This window comes from Lissotriton vulgaris, chromosome 5 (assembly GCF_964263255.1).
Source record: "Lissotriton vulgaris chromosome 5, aLisVul1.2, whole genome shotgun sequence".
NCBI classification, from domain to species: Eukaryota; Metazoa; Chordata; class Amphibia; order Caudata; family Salamandridae; genus Lissotriton; species Lissotriton vulgaris.
Window position 1 is genome coordinate 1940397030 of NC_141693.1, and position 27409 is coordinate 1940424438.

Genomic DNA, 27409 nt, shown 5'->3' on the forward strand with positions numbered 1-27409 from the left:
AACATTGTTATAGGAATTAATCCGGTCTGAAGAGAACACTCTACAGCTCTGTTTATCCCCTGAAACTAAACCAGTTTCAGTTTTAAAGGGATATACCTCCTCACAAATCCTACTCAAGGATAGATATGAGGGTCTAATTAGAACAACAGATATGGAAATCTGCCCCCGCGTCACATCAGACCATAATCCTATTATTTTAGTGTATAGGGTCGATATCGTAAAGAGGGAGATAAGACCGTTCTCTTTTCCGAGATACTTGTTGACAGATGGTGAATATTTAGATAATATGGCTTGAGAATTAGAAGAATTTCTTAGAGTTAATACAGGGACAGCATCACCAATAATTGTGTGGGATACAATGAAAGCATTTGCCCGGGGTACTACACAAAAATATATATTTTTCCAGAGTAAGAAACGCAAAAATGAAACAACCAAGGAGGGCGATTGAGCTGCTCAAAGCTGGATTTGATCAAGGTGGACTGGGTCTCCCAGATTTTACACTCTACTTCTGGGCTTCTTTCACGGGCCGGTTTCGAAATTTGCTCGGTTTAGGCCAGAATGATTCTATATTTACATTTATGCTAGGAAAAGAGAGATAAGTTCATATACGGAATCAGAGATCCAAATTTCTACAAAAGGGTAAAATTCAAGACCATCAAAGATATTGCACATATCTGGCAAGCAAAGTCTACATGGTGCAATTTACCGACATTTCTTAAAAATTATCCAATATGGGGAAATCCCATTTTTCCTGTTGTGTTTCACGATCGAGCAGGTAAATCTTGGGCGACCTTTGGAATAACTAGTCTGGCGATTTATATAATGATAGAGGGGTCAAGTCATTTGAAGATTTACAGCTAGTCTATAAACTCCCGGATCACTTTTTGTTTAAATATTTGCAGATCAAAGACTATCTTGCGTCCAATGTGGAAGCAAAGGAAATTAAACAATCAGTTATATGGGATTTCATTTATGGGGAGAAGTCTAAATCTATTATCGGCTTAATGTACGCTCATTTATATAGTTTTAGACCAGATGGTAGCGAAAAACTGGCGGAACACTGGACACAAACACTGGGAATAATAGTTACACCGAGAATGATTGAACAGGTTTTATGTGATGTTAAGGACTCGGTTCATTCTGTTAGTTTGCAGCTCCAGCAATTACGCACTACCTGTATGTTATATTATACCCCGGCAAGAATAGCTAAATGGGCCCAGGGAAACAAGACTGGGATAAGGTAAATTGCCCAAAATGTGGGCTATGTGCGGCCAATTTGAAACATATGATTATGGATTGCCCAAAATTAAGGGGATACTGGAATAAAATTGAACAAATACTTTACTCTAAATTAGGACTGGATCAACCACTTACAGATTTCGAAATTATGCTGGGATACAAAGATAATGCTCCAGCAATAGCACGCCTCTTTACAATCTTGATGGCTTCCACTAGACTGGCTATTGCCAGGCTATGGGACTCTGATACACCACGTACGGCAGAAGATTGGCGGGCGATGATTAGGGATATCTATGGTTTAGAAGAAGCCCTAGCAAAGGCAAGGGGAACCAGATCACTAGATAAGTTAGAGGCGCTATGGGGACCATTGGTTCTGGATGGAATATTGTAGGCAGACTTGTCTAAAATGTAATAAGATGCCTTTCCTAAAACTTCTCTGTACACATTATGTTACTATGAGGTTCTCTATTTTGGTCATTGTTCAATGTATTTATAATTTTACATTCTTTACATCTTTCTTTATTTTTACTTTATGGTAATATGACCTCCTTCCTGATGTTCAAAATTATACTAATGTCCAGATTATGCTTATTGTACAAATATGCCCTTTCTGATGATGAATAAAAATAAAAATTAAAAAAAGAAAGTAAAATTACCTAGGCCAGTTGCAGTTGGTTCAGTATGGATGCTCATTCACATTTGTCTTTTGGGCAAATTTCCACAACTACTGTTTGGCGGCATTCTAGCTGTAAGAGCGGTCAAAACCTGAACCCTATTATCTCAATTCAAAAATCAATTTTATTGTCAAAAAATTATCTCCCTGAGAGGATGAAGGAATATATATTTATTTTCTCACCGTAATTGAAATGGCTCCGCCTTTCTACTGTGAAGTCTAGATTCTTGCAATGCGAGTGTTTTTTGAAAACCTCCGCGTCGGCATTGTTCCCATTATGAGACCGACCTAGAAAAGCAAAAGACCAAGTTCATATGACTGCACCATTAGGAGGACCACTGAGCTGGTCCAGGGCCAAATCATATATATATTTTTTTGATTTAATATTTTATTGCAAAAAATAAAAGCAGAGTCATCATCCAGTAATCAAACAATACAATACAGAATCAGATATAATGGGCAGTACAGAAAGAAAATTACATCAAGGATCCATACAACGTCTAGGTCCAGCCTTAGCCATAGCCATATCCACAGTGGGGGAAGTACAGATCTCACCTCTATATACATTCCAGTGTCCCCACTTTTTGTCCCATTTCTTGGTGCATCCCCTAATCTTAAATACAGATTTTTCAGCTAGCATACATCTGTCTATTTCAGCCACCCAACCCACCAGGAGAGGCCTCTGGGGGGCACCCCATTGCATTGCCACTGCACGTTTCACCAGCCGGAAACCCAAGGCTACCCACTGGAGCTCCACCTCTGTGAGGTCCGTGGCACCCCATATGTTAAGAATCCCCTCTTTAGGGGAAAGAGGGATGGGTTTCCCTACTGCCTCTGTCATTTTGCGGGCCGCCCTGCGCCAAAACTGCTGAATTATAGGACATTCTCCCAGAACATGGTAAAAGGAACCAGGGAGGCTGCAGCCTCAGCGACACCTATCGTCAGGGCGCCTACCTATTTTGGCCAGGAGAGGAGCGGACATATAGGCTCTATGTAGGACTTTCAATTGAATCAACCTGAAACGGTGACTCATCGTCGTTTCCCTGGGGGACATCAGTGCCGATCTCCATTCGTCATCCTCCAGGCTTCCTATGTCACCCTGCCACTTGTCTCGTAGGGACTGGAAGGAGTCGGGCATATTGTTGCATAATTTACGGTATGTGCAAGATATTGCCTTTGTCAGGAGAGGTTCCGAGAGTAACCTATCCTCAAGAGGTGAGGCCTCCGGAAGGGAGGAAAGGTCAGACACATTCGTAGTGATAGCATGCGTAATTTGGAGGTACCTGAAGGTCTCGATCTGGGCAAGAGCGTGTCGCTGTTGGAGATCGGTAAAAGTCAATAGCTTCCCCTTGTGGACCAAGTCACCCAGCCAAATCATATTTTTAAAGAGTGACTGGAAAAACCAATGTATTCATTCAACAGCAAAGTTCAAATCAAGATCAATTGGGAAATTGATGAAATATGAGAAAAGAATTAGTCTTAGGCGAGCCTAAATGATTCTGAGCACTATGAATGAATGACTGATGTATCCATCGGCGTCCTTTACCCGCCACCGTATTTTAGAAGTGCAATTTAGCTAAGGTTCTGCCTCCTAGGAGGTAGCGATCAGCCATGGTCTGCGGCTTGGTCTGTAGGCAGGGCAATGGACAGTCTACATAGAGTGGATGCTTTACACTGCAAACTTAAGAGTGGTGTCAGAGAGCCGGTAACGTTTGGTACTTTGTTATCCAGGGCATTTCCTGTGGGTGGTGAAAATCCATCCTAAGGGATCCTCTTCTAAACCTGCATTGTCACCTGTCACTCTACAGTATCCGATGATACAGATGCCCTACTTCAGCCCTACTGTGCACTTCACCTTACTAGAATTGTACAAAAGCTTTAGTTGCACTAATGCCCCATATCAATAGAGGCTAGAAGTAGACACCATGTTAGCTGCCTGCACTTGCCACATCCTCTTTGTTATCACCCCTGGGCTGTCCAGAGGTTTACATCTATGCTGTGGCTGACAACCACCGTATATATCCTCTACCTGCTCATCTTTTGTATTGATGCTACCTACTCTCACTTGCCTCCTTACCGTACATACTATACCACCTCAAATGGTATGTAAATCTGCCTATTCTCTCACGAAACAATTTTTCGAAAGTATCTAGTATTCTTCAAGGTCAAGGAGTGCGATATCAAAACAATAAATACATGCGATATATCATGTTTTTAATGGCGACATTAGCTTTTGTTAAATTGAGGAAGAACATTACTAGAGTAAAAATATGAAAAGAAACAAAAACAATACTGACCAAGAGTAACTAGCTCACTAATCAAAATTCAAGCAAGAAATTTTGAAACCAACATTATCTAATTGTATTCCCCCATTAGGTATAGCTACTAAAACACACAAAGGTGCTTTCGGGTCATAACCAATGTATCTATGGAGGACCTCTCCCAACGATTAGATTTTAGGCGTTGAGACAAAATATGTTTGTAGCAGGGAGCTATGTTGTTCAGGAAAGTAGCATCGGGGTAAGAGTGGAAATGGTATGCCTGGGTGAAGGGTAAATAGGATAGTGTGCAGCATTTTAAAATTATAGAACGGTAGAAGGTCAGGGAGACATCACCGCCCTAATGTGGTAAGAATATGTTTAACTGCATCAGGGCATTACAAATGGTGAAAGGAGTGACATTTTTGTGGAATTAATTCACTATTTGATTTCTCTTAATTCCTCTTTTCTATTGAAACCTGACTTATGTTGTAATTCAGTTTATCATTTAATTTTTCAATTTACAGGTCCCATATGTGATGTTGGCGTGGTGAAATATTACCCGAGGGTACTTCGAGCTGCAGTTCTAATATTGCCTGTCCTCATATCTAGTTTCAAGGCCTTTTATCCGTATGGTTTAGAGATCCATGTGGCTCACCACTGATCACTCATCAACACACAAAGGTGGGCCTGGAGATCTGGTTGGGGCTCTGTTCATGCAACCTCAACATATAAACAAGACATCCTCGTGGAAAGCTTTGACTGTTGCATACTTACAAAACATGATGTCGCCAATATTATGATGCGTCTCAGCGTGGTGGTTGATTGTCCACATCATGCAATCATCAGACATCTTGTGTACTTCTGAGGTCAAATTGTGCACGTGATCTGAAAGGTGAACAAACAGAGTAAACATGGAAGGTCCCTTTTGCAGTGAAGAAAGGCCAGTGCCTTAACACAACAGTATCAAGCAAATGCTAGAACACAACACACAGGTTTGCATAGACTGTGGAGTAGCAATGGCACAATCCATGCAGAGGCAAGAGAGGTGATGCAGTGGAAATTTACCTGTTATTGGTGAGATATAATCATGTGCAGCCTGCACCCGCATATTATTCATTGTGCAGCGATGCTTGATGTTAGAAAAAGTGTTAACCAATAACAAGTACTGGTGAAAACTAACTCGATCCAATGTGAAGCTTGACAAGTGACACATTGGGATGTAGTGACAACGTATAAGTAGATGTAACGCACTCACATAAAGCATTAATGATGTGATGCACTAAGACACTAAATGTTTTTTGAATGCCAATTATGTTAATTATGTAAGTGAAATAATGTATTAATAGAGTTATCGGATCTGGTAACTAAAACGTTAATTAATTTGTAAACTATTGCTATGTATAATGTAGTGAACTTGCAATTTTAGCCTAGGCCGTAGGCCTGAAGTCGCAGCACATTCAGATGTTCTCATTTCTGAAACAAATGCTTTGATTCTCATGTGAATTGTAGGATGCTGTTTCTTTCTCACGTGTTTCATTGCAGGTGGACAAGTGTTTGTTAGCAAAGAGAAGGGCCTTTTCTTTTCTTTAGCGAGCCGTGGAACGAAGAAAGTGGCAGTTCGCATGCCCTGGAGTCAATAAGGTGGACGGAGGGGCTTTCACAGGGGAACAGGAGAAGGAACCAAGGACGAATTGTTGCAAGGAGAGTACATGGAGAAACGTTTCGGCATCATGGAAATGTTGTGGCTGTACCCATCGTAGAGCATGTGCGAGAAAGGCATTATAGGGAACTTTGCCGAATATGATTTTGAGAATATGATGCATTCTGACAGGGACAGTGCCCACCTCTCCACTTTGCCTCCTGGACGGAGAACACCTGAGCACTAGTGTCCTCTTTCTTTCAGATTGGCTTTATGCTGCTTGACCCATCACTTGATGGAAAGTTTTCCAAGGAAGACTCCATCACTGACTCCTTTTCTATTTCAACTTATTGTGCAAAGATAAACTAAAGATGTGACTCACAGTGTTAGAGTAGGGATAGAGAATAACAAATGCTTTTCTCCTATGAAGCACCAATGCAGGAAAACTTGGATTCCTGCTTTTTGATATTGATCATGGAACTTATTGTTCTTTTCCTGCTGCATCAGGTAAACTTGTTCAGATGCTTCGTCTTTCTGTTATTGCCGCTGTACTTATATAGCCTCATGCTGAGATGCGTATATGTCCAATCATTTTTGAAATTGTAATAAACTTGACTAACCTTCATCTAGTTGTTGCTCTGAGTTATTGTGTGGCTACAATGAGTAACACTGTATACTGAATTGATTACCCGACAGTTGTTCTCCCCTTCACACTTTTATGCTGCTTAAAAGAACAGTCATAGAATTGACATTGAAGGATTTCAGAATAAATGGGCTCAGGCCCTTTCGGAGGCATGGCTGCTTCACTAGCAGTGTCTTGGTTTTGGACAATGGCTGTAGAGAAGCACATAACTGAATAAGCATTCTGAATCACAAGGGAAATAATCGCCTCAAAGCGCTGCTGGACAGAAGGAATGAGCAATCAACAGAAATCGAATAAACAAAGAGTTTTTAAATCAAAATAATATGCCTCTCAAGTATAATTCCATACTGTCTGGTGGAGAAGATGTGCATTATGGGTATACAACTTATGCAGTACAGGAATGAAGGAGCAGAGAAGGCGAGGCAGGGCAGGAAAGGGTAGCAGATAGAAATGAAGAATACAGGAAGTGCTTGTAAAAGGGAGCATGGAGACAGACAGGCAAAGAATGGAGAGAGGGATAGGGAATGTGTGCGCGAGTGCACGTAATCCCCATGCAGACATCTGTGCATACCTTCCTGCCAGCGGTGTCCAGCACGGATCCAGGGGCGTAACAAACACCACCGCAGCCCCCGCGGTGCGGGGGGGCCCCTCATCCTTGAGTAGGTGAAGGGGGTGGAGATCAGATCTGTGAGGCTCTGAAGCAGGTGCAGGCTGTCGGCTGTCTGCAGTCTGCTCGTAGCCCCTCGCCCCCTCCCTCTGCCTGAAGAGAAACAATGTTTCAACGGACATTGTTTCTCTTCAGTCAGAGCCAGGCCCGGAAGGAGGAAGGGGGTGGGGGCCCCAGAATGAGCTTTCATCACAGGCACGGCCTCTGAGACCTGTTATTATCTCAGAGCATTTAGACAGGAAGTGGGGGCTGTCTCGGTGCCTCTCCGGGCTAGTTGTGTGTAAAGTGAACCTTTGCTGCTTGGTGCACTACAGCAGACCCGGCTGCCTGCTCTTGCTAAAGGAGCATGAAGTATGGAAGCCAAGGCCAGGGACGAGAAACTCAACCCCCTACAGACGCCAACTTCTGCTCCAAGCTGTTCTTTTGGTGAGTGACTGAAACACGCTCTGCCCTTATCCTCTCGGTCAACAGTGGTGAACTGCCACATGCTGCTGCCACGAGGTGTTTAGATTTTGTCAGAACTGATGAGCTTTTGTGAGGCCAGGGGATCCGACTAAGGCCCCACCACATGGTTTCATGTACAGTGCAGTTAAGGCGCCTTCATTCATACACCAGACCCATTGTCAATTCCAATGTTTGTTATATTTCAAAATTTGGAACATTTTTTATAATTGTTAAGAGTTCTTGCAGGGATTGAAATATTGAGACATCAACTGAAAGGTGACAAAAGAAGAAACAGTGAATACAAATAATTTAGAAAAAATGAAAGCTGTGGAAGTGCACTAAGGCACTGTGATTGGTGGCTACCTTTTGTGGCGGGAAACACGTGCCTACGTAAGAATTATCTGCAGACAGATCTATTGTCTGTTAATCTATTTACTCTCAGTTGGAACAGGCTAGGGTACCATCTCCTCCCAAACTAGAAAACTATCTTGATCAACCCCAGATGTCCATTTTGGTATCATATCACGACAGCATTTCAGATACTTCAAAAGTCTTGTGAAATGTAACTTGTCTTTTGCACTGACTGCTTGCTTCAAATGGGGCATCACGGGAAAGCATACTGCAGAACTAACAAAAATACCTGCTGTCCCAGTGGCTCTCTCATTCCAAATGTCAAGCAAAGAGACATCAGGGAATCCTTATCCTTGTTTATTCAATGGATTGATTTATTCCCTTGATGGCTTCAATAAACGTACATACATCAATAGGACAATACAGTTATCCTGTATCAATGCTAAATACAGTTATCCTGTATCAATGCTTATGAGTTTATGAGCTTATGATCAACTGGTTTTTATGTAAAGAGCTCTGACACCTTCGGGTAATGTTTCCGCTATATAAAATCGCATTAAATAAATAAATAAATAAAGTTAACAGGCTCACGGGATGGGAGGGTGTTTCCAGACCTTAAAATGATGTTTCTATGCCTGTGGATGATGTGTGTTAGAGCCAGTGGGTCCATCTTCGGCGTTCTAGAGTCTTAGTAGAGGTGGGCAGTGGCACACCAACAAATTAAGTGGGAAGAGTCCAAGGGGCAAATTTACAAGCCCCCTGCGCCACCACTACGTCACTTTTCGTGACGTACTGGTGGCACAGGGGGCTCCTCCATATTTACAAGGAGAGGAAAAGCCACTCTGCGTGACTTTTCCTCTCCTTGTAAATACGGCCCCTTCACACGCAGCACTTTGCGTTGAATGGGCGTTCCATGGGTGTTGCTGTGGGTGTTCCCAAGCAACACCCATGGAACAAGACACCTCTCCAGATTTACGAGAAATCGTAAATATGGAGATGCGTCTGAATGCTACGCCACCCTAGAGGAGGCGTAGGGAGGCGCAACGAGGAGAAATGTTTTATTTTCTCCTCATTCTTTCCTCTTTCAATGCATGCTGCATTCTACAGCACGCATTGAAAGAGGAAAACGCCTTTTGTGATTGTTTTTGTGCAGGAAGGGGTCCCTTCCTGCACAAAAACAATCTCCCCATGACGCAGGCATCCTTGCACCATGGTGCAAGGGTGCATGTGCCGGCGCATGGCATCTGTTTGTGTGCCAGCGCAGGGGAGAGCACAGGAATGCGACAGATTCTTGTAAATATGTCACATTCCTGTGTTCTGAAAGTGCTGGAGCGTGGCGCAGCCAAAGGTCTTGCGGTGCCCGCTGCAACACTTTCTTGTAGATCTGCAACCAAGGGTCTGGGTTGGCTCTTAGAGCCCTTGCACCAGCCGAGCCCTGGAAATGTTACCGTCATTCAAAATATAGTACATTCTCTTCAAAATTAAAATAGTACACTCCTTTGACATGCAACAGGTTTGACCTTAATAAGTTACAGTATAGGTTTATATTGAGAGGTAATGAAGAAAGGGGGCTGATTCAAAATATTTGCCTGAGAATACAGTGTGGTTAAGTGGGGAAGTTGAGATTCCTCCTGGGTTTTCTAGTTTCACTTTGTACAAGTCAACCACTAAAGGGATATCTGTCTTTTTTTAACCCCTTGGGCGCGGGCGCCTTTGCGGCACTTCTAATGAGTGGGCGGGTTCATGACAGCCCCCAGCCGTCATCAGCACACGAGCACTGTGATGCATGATGGCCGGGGGCCGTCATCAGCATGGAAGGGGTTAACACAACTGTTAGTGCTTTGTTTTTAACTTTGTGAGCTATAGTAGAGCGCAGGTGGCACAGAACCACGTGAAAACTTGGCTTGTTTGGGCTCGAGGGTCCATGAGAACCTGGAGCGGACCCAGAGCCCGGCTCGAGCTATAAGTGGCCCGCCCAACTCTAGGTCTAAGTGCCTTAGTGTGTGACGCTCCAACCGTGAGGAGTACCAAGTGCCTAAGTAACAACTGTGAAAACAGCTCCTCGGCTATCAGCCTCTTGAGTCTTTACCAGTTGATTTGGAAGGAGCTCTGGTATTAATTGCTCTTCTTCGTATGTATTAATTTTTCAGTAGCGGTCAACGCAGCATCTTGCATAGCTAAATAAATAATTCTATTGTATTTGTTCTTTTTTTACATCTTACTCATACCCGCTCAGCTTTGTATAGATAACAGTGTTGTTTAGGTATTGCATCACCTCAGGTGTAATTCGTATGGCTAATGAATGACCGACCACACGCATGTATGTCCCGTTTTCGGGAAATCTGTCTACCCAGTTAAAGTTGCTTTCTACACCATATTCCCCCAGTTTAACCTTTTTAAACTTACCTGCCATGTGAATGGCACAAAAGGGGCAACTCATTTCCTGACGGTGTTCATTCAAATCTGGATTAAAACCAGGTTTGTTTGTTATGCAATCTGTTTTGAGACCCAAACTTTTCCATCTCTTTCTCATAAAAGAATAGTCACTGTAATTGGACACTACATAGCTCACGCATGACATGGTTTTCTCTGTTTTGTCTTCACTTGCATAATAAGGTACTCGTAGTGGTCGCTGGAAGTAGGAGCAGTGGTACAACCATATTTGTTTTAACTTTCCACTATCAATGATTTGAGCGCTAAGAATGGAAGCATTTCAATTTTGAGTAGAGTGAGTTTACTTCCTTATCTCTGGAAAAAGAAACATGCCACTGAGATAAAGTTCTCTTAGAGATGGAACATACATAATATTAAAAGTCGTCGGTCTTATTTGGGCGATGATCTTTGTCGCCAGCTCTGTAAAAAGTAAGTCAAGCCTCCATTGAGTTCCAACTGAAAGTTGTAAAACATCTGTTCGCCATGCACGACGAATTCCAGTCGGATATGGAAGGTTTGTTGGAAGTGTGCACCCTGAAGTAATGTGTGCCCTCATGTAAAGTAACTGGTGCTATGTAAAGCGCTCAGATACTTGATTCGGTTCGGGTCTAGTTCGCGCTATATAAAACCCTACAAAAAAAAGAAAAAAATATATATGTATGATGGTACTGTATTTTTGTGTTTGCATTTAAATTACACTTACTACCCCTGAACGAGGCATAGAAATGCTTTGTGTTGAGTATAGATAGTCTAGAGGAGAGTAAGTATTTTTAGGTTTTAGGGATATGATTTTAAAGAACGAGAGTGTGAGCTGTGAAATGAGATGTGACAATTGGCATAGATAGAGTAGTAGAAAATGTGTCAGGCAGACATGAACCGTAAGGGAAGATGAGGGTGGACAGTAAGGAGAGGTAAATAACTTTAACTGAAGGTCAGTTGTTGATGCAGGCTTTTGGGAATATATTGGGAGGAGTCTTTTCGAGATAGTTTATGATCTGAGAATATAAAACAGTAGAAGGAACCAAGCCTATTTGCATGTTTTTGTAGAGTATTGCTTTGCATTGTGTTATGGGATGATGCGCCTCCGACGAGGCAGCAAAATGCTGACAGGGCCAGGGGAATGTTTGCAGCTCCTGGAACAGGATCTGCTGGGACACATTGGAAGGTAAGTAAGCATTTTCAATGCCATTGGTCTCGCATTTGTGAGAGTTAGAGCTATTGACGTTGTAAAGGACAATGTATTTTACCTATGCATTTTCTGTTTGGGATTGTGTGTCTTGGAGTGGGTGGGAGTAGTGGAGTTTACTTATGTGGTGTGCTATTCAATATTGTAGCATGATGTGGAATTTTGTGGAGTAGTTTGGATGCATGTGGTATGTTGAGAAATTGTGTTGTTGGTTTGAATTATGTAGTTTGTTGTTAAATTATATGGTATGGAATGGAAACTTGTAGAGTTGAATTGTGACGAGGTGGAAGTGTGCGGTGTTGAGTGGAAATTATGTTGAGTGGTATTATGAGGCATGGTGTGAACTGTAGTTATGTGGATTGTTGCTACGTGGCATAGACTGGATTTATGTGGACTGTATTTATCCAGTATGAAGTAGAGCTTAATTATGTGGAGGTTAATTATGTGGTGCTAAGTGGTATTATGTGGCGTGTAATTATGTTCTGTGATGTGTGGGTATGAATTGTGGAATTGTGTGATGTGTGGAATTATGTAGTATGTTGTGGTGTATAATTGTGCATAGTGGCATTATGCAGCATGTTGCAGAGTTGAATTTTGTGGAGGGTAATTATGTGTTTTGGAGTCGAGTGTAAATATGTTGTGTGGAGTGTAATTATGTGGTTTGGAGTGGTGTTAAGTTGTGTGGGATGTTATTATGTGACGTGGTATTATGTGGTATGGAGAGAAGTGGAAATATGAGTTTTATTGAGATGTTTAAATGTGCTCTGTGTGGTAGATTTAGGTGGCATGGATTTGGACCAACTGTGCACGCTATGGCTTTTATATCATGGGGTATAAAGTTGAAGATTGTCCATTTTTCTTTGTAAAAATAATATAGGCTGTTTCTTTACCTTCTGGTACATTTCTGAGCAATTTGTTAAGCTAAATTGTATTGTTTAATTGTGTGCCCATGCAGGGAAGAACAAGTGTCTGGCAGACATGCAAAAAAATAATCCTAGGTCTCAGTATTAACTTAAACACTTCTAAGCAGTAATTCCATTCTGAGAATGGGATCCCGAAAACCTGCTCCACTTCTGCTGCCATCCACCTGCTACATTGGCTGCCAGTGGCCAGACCTGTGGAGTTCAAGTCCCTGTGCCTCGCGTTTAAAATCTTGAATTCATCTTCACCTGGCATTCTAGCTACCTTCATCGCCCCCTACATTCCCTCCCTCCGACTCCGTTCTATGGACCAACATTTGGCGGTAGTTCCGAGGGTGAGGAGAGTACAGGGCGGTGGGTGCGCTTTCCGCACTCGGACAGCCAAATTATGGAATTCTCTCCCTTTGCCTATTCGCAGTTTGAAAAACTACTTGGCGTTCCGTAAGGCATTAAAAACGTATCTTTTCCCGTCACCTTATCTTCTCGTGCCCTTTTTAGTGGTCTTTCCATTTGAGCGTCCGAATGCCCCTCTGCTGGGGTAGCTGCGCGTTCTACAATCTATTTAATATAACAATGAGTTACCTGTTTGCTTTACGATAGTTAGTAAAACAAGTAAGTTCTTTGCAAACCTGTATATGTAGCAAGGGTTTTAAAGGGACTAGTTTCCGTGCACGGTATTGCTTTTTCCAGTTCACCAAAGGGATAAAAACATCTCCAGATAATAATAGGGTTGACAGGATGATGCGATAATAGACTATTGATATGTATGGATCTGGTGAGGGCTGCGGGCAGCAAATGCTTGATACGCTATTTGCATAAGAAAATACTATATATTTTTTTCGTTATCCTCCATTAGTTATTAGTAAGGAAGGGGGAAGAGAAGTGTTCACCGACAGCATTCGGTTAGTCTTAGGGAGACAAAGAATGCTGTGGTCTGTGGTAGATGCCGCCCAGAAGTCATAGGTATATGTATCAGGAGCTGCCATTGAAAGGAAGTGGAAATGCGCTTTAGATGTTGCTGGTATTGATGGCTGCTGTGCAGTTGCAGACTTTACTGGGCTGACAGTGGGTGGGGAAATGCTACATTGTCACTGGACATTTAATTACATGAATCGCACATTCTCTCTGGTGTTTGTCCGTGGGGTAGTTGCTGACTGGTGCTACACATGGGATCAGGTTTGCCTTTGACAGGAGGTACGGTTTAGTGGAGTGCATAGTGTAAATTAATGTTGGCGTGTGGAAACAAAAATCGGACCCTTTGTACATTTAATATTATTGTGTGCATCATGCAGAGGATGAAAAGTAGCAGGAACGTCTTTGATGCTGTAGAGGCTAGCAGCAAGAACTGTTTTGGAGTGGTCAGTTGAAGAGATTGTTTAACATGTTTTAAACTTCCACAGTGGCATTGAGAAGGACGGCAGTTAGATGGGGACCTGTCATCAGTCTTCCTGTCTTTGCCATTGGTGGTAGACAGGGGAGCAGTAAACGCCAGTCACGGGATCATAGGGATATACGAGGGGTCATATTAAAGGTGGGCAGAAAGCATAATTGCCTGTTTCGTAGGGGTGAGAGTAGACTGTAATGGATGCGTTAGTAGCAGGCATGACAGAAGTGGTAAACGTTTGGATGTGGTTACCTGAGCGGGCTTCGCTTGAAGGTGGGTCATCAAGTAGGAGGATGTGTTTGGTGGGCCGGCTGGATGCAGTGTTATGTAACTTTGCTGAGGGAGCAGCAGCAGTATTTACTGATGTGTGTAAATAGCCCGATGAGAGGGCGGATGTGACCAATGGAGAAACCAGAATCCTTTTTTTATGGCTCGGGTGAGCCCCTGCAGTATGGCAGGTCGCTGGCCTGAGAACTCTTGACTGGCGCGGACAATGGGGGGCCCCCTCCATGTACTTTGCAGGGGGGCCCCCTCAAGTTTCGTTACGTCACTGCACGGATCGTCGATAAGGATTCACGGGTGGGAGGGGGAGCATGCAGGGGAAGCGGGTATTAATAAAATAGAAACACAAAACTGACCTTCTTGCTGCTTCCAGGCCTCTCCTCCGTAGTCCTCCCTCACTGGCCTGAACAGGAAGCACACACTCAGGCTCTCAGTAGGCCAATCAAAACGCTGCCTTAGCCGTGTTGTGATCGGTCTGAGCGCTGTGTATCGGCGCTCAGACGCTGACTGGGAGCCTGGAGATGTTCTCCACACAGACTGTAATGCAGCCTGCATGGAGAGCATGCGAAGTGCGCAAGACTGTTTGGCCGGCCCGATAGGGTTGGCCAAGCAGTCATTGCGGACTTAGGAGGGTGCTACAACTGGTCTCCTGTCCCGCTCCCCTACGCAAAGCTGCCAGAAGTAGGACAAAATAAAATGATAACACGAGCTAATATTTAATTTTCCCTTTATTTCACTGCCAAACGTATTGGTGCAACACTCCTCCGCCTTAGCAGAAGAACCGCCACTGCTTCCTGCTTTTCTGCATTTGGAAACATGTCTGTCTGTAAGTTCAGAAATATGTCAGCATTTGGAGGTCTTTTTTACCTTCAGAAATCTATTTAAGCTTAGGACTTCAGAGAGGCATGGCAGACTGTAGGAGAACCAGAAGCCTCAAACTAACCCACCATGCCCTAATAACCTTTTCTCAAACGTGGCTCTTCCAATTTTCCTTCGCATTCGTTCTGCTTAGTCAGATTTCATCTTGGCCAGCAAGTCATGTAAAAGGAAATCTGAAATGCTTTTTACATATTAACATTTGGAATGTTCATAATATCGTACAATTTCTTTTGCAGTCCATCTTCTGTGTCCATAATTTCATGCTGCCGCAGCCTGATGCATTAAATAGCTTTGCAATCTGCCCTTGGAAGCATTTTAAGATTTGGAAACGGTGGGCGGACTATCGGGGCCTGGAGCTGGACCCACCACCAGGAGACGCTGCCTCACTGCCCTCCATTTGAACTGTCGGGTAGGATGGTTGGACTGTGTTTAATGTACATGGCTGATACTGTCGGTGTTTTACACTCTGTGTGGGTTGAGCAAGCTGCAGCACTTAGGGGGGTGGGTAGGGTGGGTGGGGGGTAAAGATGTTCCTTTACAGTTTAAGTGTTCACGTATGTAAACTACTGAAGTAGACAATGATACTATGATTCTGGCATTGGCTTCTGGCTTACAGAGTAGTGCATATGTTTTCCTGTGCCTTCAGTCAATAAAATCTGTTTAAAAAAAAAAAAAAGCTTTGCAATGGATGAAAGATAAAAGTATACCTTTTATTGTAACGCAGCCATCATCCTCCGAAAAAGTTACGTTTAAGTTCATAATAATCGAAAGTCTTCCTCGGCTGAAAAAGAATCAAGATCAATGTATTACAAATCATGGTAATTTTCACCTTTCTAACTATCTTTTCGACATGTAGCAATGTTGGGGGAGGACGAAACATAGGGGCCTATTTACAAGATGTGTTGTGTCAATCTTCCATCACGCTGAGTGGTGCACGATAGACGCTAAACATGAATGCGATTTATGAAACAACGCCAGGCCACTTTGCGTGGTCCGGAGAGGCTCCATAAATCTGGAGAAAAGAAACGGAGCGCAAATTGCTGCATTGCCTTACTCCGCGCAACGGAGGCATTTTTTTTACCCAAATCTAGATTTACCAGAACTGGTAAACCTGGGACTGTGCTAAAAAGATACACTTCCCCTGGAGAGGCGTATCGAGGAGAAATATCTTTATTTCTCCTTGTTACTTCCTCTTTCAATGCTTGCTGCATTATGCAGCACGCATGGAAAGAGGAAAATGCCTTTCAGGATTATTTTTGTGCATTAAGAGGCCCCTTCCTGCACAAAACAATACTGCATGTAATGCATGCACCCATGCACCAAAGGTGCAAGGGTGCCGGCATTGGCACTAAGGCAGTCCATTGTGCAAAGGAAAGGAACGTGCCATATCGCAATAAATACAGTGCATTCTTGTCCTTTCCCTGTATTGCCCTGCAGCACAGCAAGGTGACTACCTATGCTGTATTCTGTTACGATCTCATAAAAAGGCCTCTTAGTGTTCATATCATTCATACAACTACCTTCAGGATAAAAAGAAAGAACAAATGAAGTGCACATATCTGTCTGTGATCACAAATTTGTTTCGGTCAAAAGTGGGCATCCTTCCAAAGCTTCATCACTTTCTGATCTTTGAAATAAGTTAATCTGTATCACCCACAATGCCTATCATATTATCTGTGAATGTTTTTTCACCCTCTGCAAAAAAGTTGAAAACACTAAAAACCACTTATTCATGACACTGTATATTGGGTGAGATTTCCATATAGATTGATACATGTTTTTACTCATTACATTTGTTGTTTTTCATGAATCACTCTGTGTTTTAAAGAATCCATTTTATATTTAGAATTGCATTTCAGTTACAATCCTTCAAAGGTGAAATCTGGTGTGAATCAGAGCTGATTCCAATTCTCAGCAAAATACATTTTGGGTCCAAATTGAACAATTTGGTGAACTACCCTACCAACCTCTATATAGTGCTTTAATCAAAGCTCCTCTTACCGTGAAACTAAGCGAAATCAGTGCACACCATTTCACTGTTCACCCAAAAGAAAGGCACTCCCTTGTCAGAATATTTCCCCTCTTTATAACATATTATCCAACTTCCTTTTGACAAAGATTGATCAGACCATTTTGTTATCCTTTATTCACTTTACAGATAGAAACTCGGAAAAAGGCCAACCAAAACCTCGCAAAATGTGGAAAAGACTATGTATTAACATTCTGATTCAGTAACTTTCAGAAGATCACAGAGCCAATGTTCTCACTATGAATATTCCAAACAGCACCAAATCAGTCGCCAACTACTTCAATGAATCAACTCAAACCATACTTCACAAATCTGATCCCCCAACACTAAAAACAAAAAGAGACAAACCATGTGTGTGTTGGTTCTCTAAACAACTCAACATCAGTAAAAGAATCACAAGGAAACCTGGAAACTTTGGGGACAAGCATTGGCATAGCCAATAGGTCTCGCTTTTGGGACCATATAAGTATTTCGTTTTGCAACACAATATCCTTGGTGCAACAACATCAGCTGTTGCATGGCTAAACCTTGTACCTTATAAGTGTTTAGCCATGCAACAGTTGATGTTGTTGCACCAAGGATATTGTGTTGCATAACTAAATACTTAGAAGGTCCCAAAAGCGAGACCTATTGGCAATGCCAATGCTTGTTTCAGGGTTTTTTCAGAAACACTCTACAATCTGAGAAGCCTTTAGAATGTTGCAAAACGTTTCACAACGTCCAATACCCAGTAAGCATTTGCAAGAGCATGATATGCAGGCAAACCCCGTTCGAAGAGTTTCCCAGCCTGCCTAGACATGTCTTGACCTGCCTCACACAGCTGAGGACGGGACTGCCTTAATATTATCTGTGGCATGCTTAGACCTTTATCATGAGAGCTGCCCTGCTGTTACAATAACAAGCAGCAGCATGGGTGGCGGCGGCGCAGAAGGTTTCCCGCAGGGCAAGAGGGGAGACGGCCTAAATAAAAATAATAATGCGCATAGAATGCTTAGAGCTTTCCCAAGTGAGTGGGTGGAAGCAACGACACAGAGGGGAGTCCACGGGGCAGAAGGGGAGACAGCATGTAAACAGATGCACTCTTAAAGAGTGCCTGAATGTAAAGTCCAGCCAGAAGGGCGCGACCAGTGGAAGGGTGCCGGTTGCCCTCAGGAAGTTGTACTTGGTCCATGCATTTCAGCGCCGGGACACCTCCGTTGGAGGTAGCTGTGCACTCTACAAACTACTAGATAAATAAATGAATGCATCACCGAAAGAACAAACACATGAAGCCATAGGAACCCAAAGAGAAACTGGGAAGCCCTAACCAATCTAGAAGCAATGAAATAAGAGTGACTCCAGAGCCAAACAATTGTAAATAACAGTATGTATTAGGTGAGCTTGAAACCTGTTTTAAGCTTATTTTTTATTTACAAGAGATTTTAAAAGGACAGCGCAGTATTGCTCAATTACCATTTTAAGACTGTTTACAATGGATTCGTACTTCCTGGCATGGTGACCTGAAACACTGAAAAGCCCCAAAAACAAAAAGTCAATAAGAAAAAATAACATTTCTCACGTCACAATACCCAACGCTAAAGATATGATGATACCGTAATAAACACCCGTCTAATATCCTTGTAAATCAAAATAGCAGCCACTAAATTTATCCTCAAAGTACTTTGGGACCTGAACATGAAGAAGGAAAGAGCTATAGAAAAGAAGAGACAGTGAAACCTATTGCCCTGCAAGGTGTAAAGTACTGTGGGGCTGCACTATATAAATGATTCTCCAGCCCCTTACCCCCAAATCCCTTCCAACCCACCCTTCCCCCCAAAACACACCACATTAGATGGTCTGCTATCCTGTTATAATCCATATTCATACATAAGTGACAAATGGACAATGAACATTTGTGATCTCAACTGCAATTCCCACTAGGGTTATCACTTATTATATATTGAAAATTATGCTTTTGGCACCTTTACCCTCGCTGGGCCCACTAGAAAGTGTATCAAATGTAATTACACACTAATAGTATTTCCTAATGTACTCTTTCCTCTTCTCTGTCCGCAATTGTATTGTGGTATAGAGTTTGAAAATAACTTTGAAAAGTGGCATTAAAAAAGCCAGAATGGTAGCAACTGACACAAGAGATCGTCTACAAAATGTTCGGAAAGAAAACAATTATCTGGGGGGCGTGGCTTAGCGCCCGGAGGAGATGGCGGTGCTTGTGTGAGTGCTCCGTCCCGGCTGGGGCACACTAGGGGACCGCGTTGGTTTCCTCTTCCATGGACGGGAGATTCGGCATTGAAAGGTCTCCAGAGGATGTTGTGACCTTTTGCGGGAGCCTTTCTGGCCGCTTGCTGTCTTTTTCGAGCGACGCTCTACAGAACGCGGCTTCATGACGGCCGCGGCCGCCATTTTGTGCAGCTCCTCCGTGTGACGATCCTCACAGGTGAAACATCGTCGATCTCATCTACCCTTCAGAATGCCTAATGCCTTCTTCTTTCCTCATGGTGGGCCACTATACTACTGCTAAATGACTTTCTTGTCCCGCATAGCCTTCTACTTGTGTTTTAATGCTGCCTTTTTTTCCTTTTTCATATGAGCTGCCATTTTGTGATTTCAACACCTTCTGGTCATATTATGCTTACGCAGTTTCACCTAGTTGGCTCCTTTGTTTTGTCTAAGCACTAAAAGACTGATTGTGACTCTGCTACATAGATTTTTTGGTTGCTCCCTCGCATGGCAGCTAATTTCTTCGTGCTCATTTACAGCACAATATATCATTTGCGGTTTCCAGGTCTCGCCTGTCAGGGGTTCGCACCTTGTTGCTGCTTTTTTCTTCCTCAGTCCTCACCAGCCCTTGCTTCTGATTATTGATTTTGCTATGTTTGCTCTGCATGTGATACCTGGATCTACGTCTTCACTGCAGTGATATTTATTTCTTTTTCCAACGCTGACTATTTCATTCTGGAAGATAAGAGGCCGTTTTCTTTACTTCCGCATGTTGCCTAGTCGTGCTCTTGGTAACGATTGATCACCCTATGGGCAGACTTATAACAAGTTGCGCTAGCAAGACCTCAAAGCGCACTTTCATCAAAAATTCAAAGTTTTTTTCAGCACTGGCCCAGTTGGAAGCTTCACAAGAACCTCCTGTTCATATGTCGGAGCCGGCCATGGAGCCCCTTACTCAGTCCAACGGGAAGACCACGGTTAAACGACTGAAAAAGGACGCCCCTCACCATCTGCTTCCGCTCCATCTGCGTCTCTTGATTTATTATTGGAGGAGATAAGGGCACTTTTATGTAAGAGACTAATGCTAAATTGCAGGTTCTAACTGACAACTGGACACAAATGGAAGCAAGAGTCACGTTAGTGGAACAAAGTGTTTCCTCTCTTAAGGAGTCCTCAGCTAAGACGTCACATATGCACTCCCAGATCTCTTCTCTTCAAAAGCAGGTTGAGGACCTTGAGAACAGAAATCGACGCAATAATCTGCGCATCTACGGCCTGGCAGAGGGCTGTGAGGGGAGTGACCCCATTACTTTCTTTAAGTCCTTCCTTCATAAACTTCTACATCTTCCAGAGGACACTGTGCTCAACATTCAAAGAGCCCACAGGCTTGGTCGAGTTCCCTCGTCTACTTCTGCCTCGACGAAACCCAGAGGTGTGATCATGTATTTCTTGCAATATACTGACCTTTTAAAGGTCCTATCAGCAGGTAGAGCCTCTCCACATCATACATGGTCTGGATCCTCCTTGTTTTTTGCGCAGGATTATGCTAGAGCCACGGCCAGTCGTCGCAAAGCCTTTCTGGACATGAGACCTGAACTTCGATCCATTGGTGCTCGATATGGGCTTTTTCATCCCTGTCTTTTTAGGGTTACATATAACAATAAGACGACGACCTACGAAGAACCTGTGCGACTCCAGAGCTTTCTGAATTCCTGTCGAGGAGCTAACATGGATACTTCTGGCCCCTCTTCTTCATTCCCTCCTTGACTCTTCTGACTAATGTTGGCTTTTCCTTTTTGAAATCTCGTGCTTTACGCATTGTTCTCATAGTTTCACATGCATCGTGTTACAGTTCTATGTTGATCCTGTTGTTCATAATGTTCATTGTTTACTCTCCCCTCTACTTGTTGCTTTTGTTGATTTGACCTCCTCGTGGTTTTTTGATTCTCTTCCTATCTTTTCTCCTAGTGCTTTCCTCTTATTTCCACAGATCATACACCATGTTCCGTGTTTTCCCAGCCGGGCGGTTCGCAAGCCCTGACCGTCTTGTCTCCTCTCGTTGGTTCTACCCCCCCCTCCTCATACGTTTGGCTTCCTTCCCTGCGTGTGATCCCTCACCTCCCCTACCTGTTAGTACATTTCTTTTCCTTATTGGAATGTTAACTTCTGTTTCTGTCCTTATTTCCTCTTCCCTATTACCCTTTCTATTTGTTCTCTTCTTAAAGGTGTCACTTTTTATATTCCATTTTCAATTTCTCTCTGTTCATCCAATTCCTATTTCACCATCTTCTCTGATTCTCCTTCATTCATCTTTACGTGTTCTTCTTTGCTTTGAGGTTTTCTCTCATTGTAGTTGCTTTCCTTTTTTCATCTCTTTTTAATGTCAGTACGTATTGTTTCATGGAACGTTAAAGGTCTTAATTCTCCTATTAAGAGACAACAAATTCTTTCTCACCTTGCTAAATTGAAAGTGGATTTTGCCTTCTTGCAAGAGACTCATTTATCCGAAGCAGAATCTATTAAGCTTAAAAGAGGTTGGGTGGGAGAGGTGTGTTTTGCTCCCGGAGATGGTAAGCGAAATGGTGTAGTTATTCTTATCCGTAAATCTCTTGCTTACTCCATCTTGGATACTGAGTCAGATTCTGATGGTAGATGGTCATATGTCAAGCTTTCCTTGAGGGGTGTTCCCCTCTCCCTACTTAATGTTTATGCCCCCACCGGTGGCCATCCTACTTTTTGGCACGAGATGGCTACTCGCATTACCAGTTTCGTTGATGATAATTTCATTATGTCAGGGGACTGTAATCAACCTCTTGATCCATTTTTAGACCGAAACTCCAAAACCTCCTTCATTCCAAACAAGCCTCATAAACTCTTTACTCACGCAATCTCACAGCATAAACTTATTGATGCTTGGCGCATATGCAACCCAACGGCCAAAGAGTTTACCTTTTATTCTCCCTCCCATCAATTCCCAGTCACGTATCGATTATATTTTTGTATCCCATCATCTTGCACAGTCCCTTACTCATGCAGAAATTGGCCCCATTCTATTGTCTGACCACGCTCCAGTCTCTATTGATATTGACATCCTACCCAAAGTTACTGGACCAAAGAGATGGCGTTTCAATAATTCCTTATTGTTAGATCCCAAATTTACCACCTCTTTTACTGAATTTTTTAATGAATATTTTACGTTCAATGACACCACTTCTATTCCCACTCACACTGTTTGGGATGCATTCAAGGCCACAGCTAGGGATTTTATCATCCGTTATGTGGCTAAGAAGCGGACGTTTGCACGTAAACACACTAGTGACCTTCTCTGCGAAATCAAGGGTCTGGAGCACTCCTATTATACCTCTCACTCAAAGGAAAGCTTAACAGCGCTTATTGACGCCAAGTTGAAGTTTAACAAAAAATCTACAGAGGATGCTTCTCTCTACTTATTGAAATCTAGTTCGAAATTTTATGGTGGGAAAAACAAGGCAGGAAAAATTCTAGCTAATTATTTGAAAATCAAACAGAATAAATTAAATATTGAATCTGTACTTGATGACAATGCTGTCCTTAGACATAATGACACTGATATCCTTGCTGAATTTTCACGCTTCTACTCTACCCTTTATTCCTCTGAAACTTGTCCTACCCCTCAATCTCTCTCTGATTTTTTCTCTACCATTCGTCAACCAGACCATTTTCCCACTTACTTAACTTCTTTGGAATTGGACATCTCCCAGCAAGAATTACTCTCTGCCCTTAATTCTCTAAAAAAAGATAAAGCTCCAGGGCCTGATGGTTTTACTGTTGAGTTTTATCTTCATTTTTCCAAATTGTTAATGCCCAAATTACATTCTCTTATAGATTCTTTTGTTACCCTTGGCAGCTCTCCTGGTACCTTTGCTGATGCTCATATCTGTATAATCCCTAAGGAAGGGAAAGATTCTCGATATTGTAAAAACTGTAGACCAATTTCCCTTGTCAATATTGATTATAAGATGTATGCCAAATCCCTTGCAGCTCGATTAGACCCCTTTTTACCTGAATTACTTGGCCCCGAGCAATCTGGTTTTGTTAAGGGACGTTTTATTACCGATAATACTAGGCTTCTTTTTAATGTTTTATCTAAATCTCTGCGCTTTCAAGATTCTCTGGCGGCTATTGCCCTAGATGCAGAGAAGGCGTTTAATAGGGTAGAGTGGACCTATCTTTTCTCTACCCTCAAATGGTTCGGTTTTAGCCCCAAATTTGTATCCTTAATTTCCTTTCTTTATTCCAATCCCAGAGCAGCGATTTGTGCAAATGGTCTGGTTTCCTCATTTTTTGAGTTGGGTAGAGGTGTTCAGCAAGGTTGCCCTTTATCCCCTTTTCTCTTTAATTTAGCTTTGGAGCCCTTCCTCTCCAAACTCAGGCAAAACCCTGACATACACGGCTTTCAGACATCCCACTCTCACATTAAACTTGCTGCTTACGCAGATGACATTTTGCTTTTTATCTCCAATCTTACTGTCTCTTTTCCTGCCTTCCTTGCTGAAGTTCGTGAGTATTCACAGATTTCTGGATATAAGTTGAACAATGACAAGTGCGAAATGTTACCCCTTACGAAATATACCTTCAAACCTGATTTTGCTGATTCTAATTTCACCTGGAGCTCCTCTCACATCAAATACTTAGGTTTACATGCCACTCCCTCCATCACAGATATGGTCTCACTTTGTCTCAACAAATGTATCCAGAAACTATCCGATCTCACTTCTAAATGGCATCCACTCTATCTTTCTTGGTGGGGACACCTTGATACTATTAAAATGATATTATCTCCCATCGTTCTTTACTCTGTTCCTATTTCCACAAAGTTCTTTAAGAAGATCAACACCATTCTTTCCTCTTTTCTCTGGTTAGGCAAAAAATTTGTTATGTCTCTCCTCAGACTGACACGTCCTAAATCTGAGGGAGGTGTCAATTTTCCTGACTTTCCGACTTATCACAAGGCTTTCCTTATGCGCCAAGCCTCCTTTTGGCTGCGGGACCCTGATGAACCCTGTCCTTTGTGGGTCACTGTAGAACGTCTCTCTCTCTCTCTCCCTTTACTTTTGCTGAATTTCTATCTTTCTCTCGTAAACCACAATTACCATCCATCCCCATACATAAATTCACAGCCAAGCTCCTCCTAGCCTCCTCCCCGACCCCTCCCTCCTCTGTTGCTGATTTTTTATCTACTACCATTTGGCACAATAGAAATCACCTTATCAATAACAAACCTTTTTATTGGAAATCTTGGAGGCAGAAGGGTTTAATTTGGGTTTCTCAACTTTTTTCTCAATCCACTTTTTTTATCTTTCTCAACATTACGCCACTCTTTTGATTTTCCTGCTTCCTTTGCTCGCAAATATATTATACTCAAGGAAGTGGTCATGTCTACTTACACTCAGATCCAGCATTCTCACAATCATTATTCGTCTCCTAGCCGCACCTCACAACTTCACTCTTTTTTGGCTGTTTCTTCTAAGGCTTCTCTCATCTATGCATTTCTTCGTTCCACACCCTCTCCTCGTCCAAAGTCTAAGGTAGAGGAGCAATGGGAATGTGACTTTGCTACTTCTTGGCCTATTTCTCTGTGGGATAGGTTGTGGGTCAAGATTCGCAAATCCTCTAGATCTGCCACTTTAACACAGACATTATTTTTCATTTATAACAGACTTCTTTTTACACCACACTTGCTTAGTAAGAGATTTTCCTCTGTCCCTGACTTCTGTTGGTCTTGTTCTACACCCACTGCCACTCTCTTCCACATGCTTTTCTCTTGCACAATCGTTCATGATTTCTGGAAACAAATTTGGACCCAAATTAATGATATTTTCCACACTCAAATCCCTTTTTCTTTTGTTCACATTTTTTTCGGTAGTCTTTCCCCTTGTTGGGATCATGTTACTTTTGATGTACATATCATTGATTTACTTATAGTAGTTGCATTCCAACAAATTACTGTTAACTGGAAGAATTTTGCCAATATATTGGTTAAAGCATAGTGGTATAATGTTTGTCACAATCATAGGTTAGATACTGCCTTTGTCTTTCCTCCTCATATGGCAATGAACGACCTAATTTATGGCTCCCTATAACATTGTACCTTGATGCTTCTGCTAAAAATTCATTTTGTTTATCACCCATTCAACAAGAAATCCCCAAACCTCCTTCGTTGACCTTATTGTTCCTAAGTATTTTCCTGTCTAACAGATTTTACTACTGTTTTTTTTCTTTATTGTATAACCTCATCCTATCTCCATAACTAGTGTACTTTTTCTTATTGATGCAATGTTTCTCTAGCTTGTTTTGCTTCTTTCTTGTATCATTTATGTATATTATATTGATACCTCTTATTGCTTAATAAACTCTTTTTTGAACTTGAAAAAGAAAACAATTATCTCAATTATTTTTAGACTGTGAGGCTTGAGCTGGGAGGCTGAGTGACCAGTTAAGGAAGAGGAAGCAAATAAATAGGACAGTCTTTAAGACGTATGCCTGGACTCATTTATGCATCGCCATAAAAAAAGATAGGTCTCTGGTCAAACCAAGCCATGGCCACCATATTTTTCAGAAGGCCGAGGCCAGAAAGTTTCTTGTAATTCATGAAAACACAGAGGGCGCAGCAGAAAGCTAGAGGCGCCTAGAGCGCTGTAACCTGCATCGTGATTAACTGCTGACAGTTTTCATTTTCAGTATTTCAATAACAGGAAAAGCCTTTCTGTGAGGAACTCTCCAGCCGATATGATATGCAAAACTTTTAGGCTGGCATGCAATTCCTGGATTTCCTGTCTCACAAACTGCATTTGTCACCTTCCGCTCTGTCGACGAGTAACAGGCGAGGCAAGGCTGCGTATACATGGCCGTCAGAAATCCCAACCGTCTCCGTTTCTTTGCACGAACTCTCACTTCATTTTAGCAATGGTTTGCAGACTTTTTTTTGAGAAATTAGATTGTGTGCTTGAGCACAATCCTTTGCCTTATTGTTTATAAGCTGCTGAATGGCGTGAGGTCAGGAAGGACCACAGCGTTTTGCTATTCTAGACCAAAACAAGCATTGGCCGTGCGGCCATTAAAAAAAAGAATGCGAGTGGTGCGCATGAGCCACAAGACAAAAGTTCAGTGCACGTCGTGCGCACTTGTGCGCGTTCTGGCAAACTGGTGGCCGGCAAGGTAGCGCTTTTTGAAGCAGCTACTAAATGTATCGCAAGAGCAGCGCAGGCGCTGACTCTAGCGAGACCTAAAAAATGAAAAATGAAGTACTCCAAATCTTTAAAGAGCAGAGGAAGGATCAAAGAGCTTTCATGCTTAACATCCAAACAAATTGCTGCAAAAACAAGGGTAAAGATGTCTGCTACTATTTTAAGAACCTCGTCCAAACCATAAAACATCTTGTACAACAAAAATTATTTGGGGAGCTAGATGTGGCCTCCGTATTGACTGTGGATGGGTTCCATCTATGTGCTGTAAATGTTTCTACCTTCAGTTTTCCTTGAGAGTTGGTGGGTGGCTGGATAGCAGACAGGGCAAACATCCCACCTTCCACCCTGCACCTACATCACTCCACACCACGAGTTCCACTGCCTCTAAATCCAAAAATGAGGACAGTTCGAACTCCTCGCAGACATCCGAAGCCTTACACTTTATTGGCCCCATGTAGCCCCAACAGGCGCATACACTTCTGCAGAGCTACCAGACTCATCTGCTCAGCTGGACAACTACTCGCACAGTATTCTCCAACCCCCACCCTGTATATGCAGAACCAGATCTGTTGTTTGTGTCTTTGTCGACTTCGCTCCTAAAGCCAGGAACGTCCTGCCCCTGGATATCAGAGCCTCCTCCTCAGTTCTTAAATTCTGCAAGAAACTGAAAATCTGACTCTTCACCTAACCTTGACCCTGGCTCAGCCATTAAAGCTCCTGCTTCCGTAAAAGAATACCCTGTCTGTGAGTTGTGTACTATACAAAAACACACAAAATAATATTATACAAAGCGTTGGTGTGGGCATATAACCAGAGGGTGCCGTGTTTGACGAGTGACTTCTATTTTACAGGCCCAAATCTACTATGGTCTTTCTTTATTTCTTTGGGGTTTGCCCTGTCCAATATTGATCCTGGTACTTCAGAGAAGTGTTG

The 27409-nt window shown here is 42.5% G+C and overlaps 1 protein-coding gene across 1 annotated transcript in view; it reads right to left on the minus strand.

Moving 5' to 3' along the window:
- LOC147717812 (uncharacterized) overlaps positions 1 to 27409 on the minus strand; it is a 363057-nt gene that overhangs the window by 260006 nt on the left and 75642 nt on the right. Inside the window, exons 3-5 of the mRNA XM_086924599.1 lie at positions 15709 to 15782; positions 4948 to 5058; positions 2096 to 2200 (exon numbers count right to left, since the gene is read on the minus strand). Coding sequence (XP_086780725.1) covers positions 2096 to 2200; positions 4948 to 5058; positions 15709 to 15782 — 290 coding nt within the window. The remainder of the gene's footprint in view (positions 1 to 2095; positions 2201 to 4947; positions 5059 to 15708; positions 15783 to 27409) is intronic.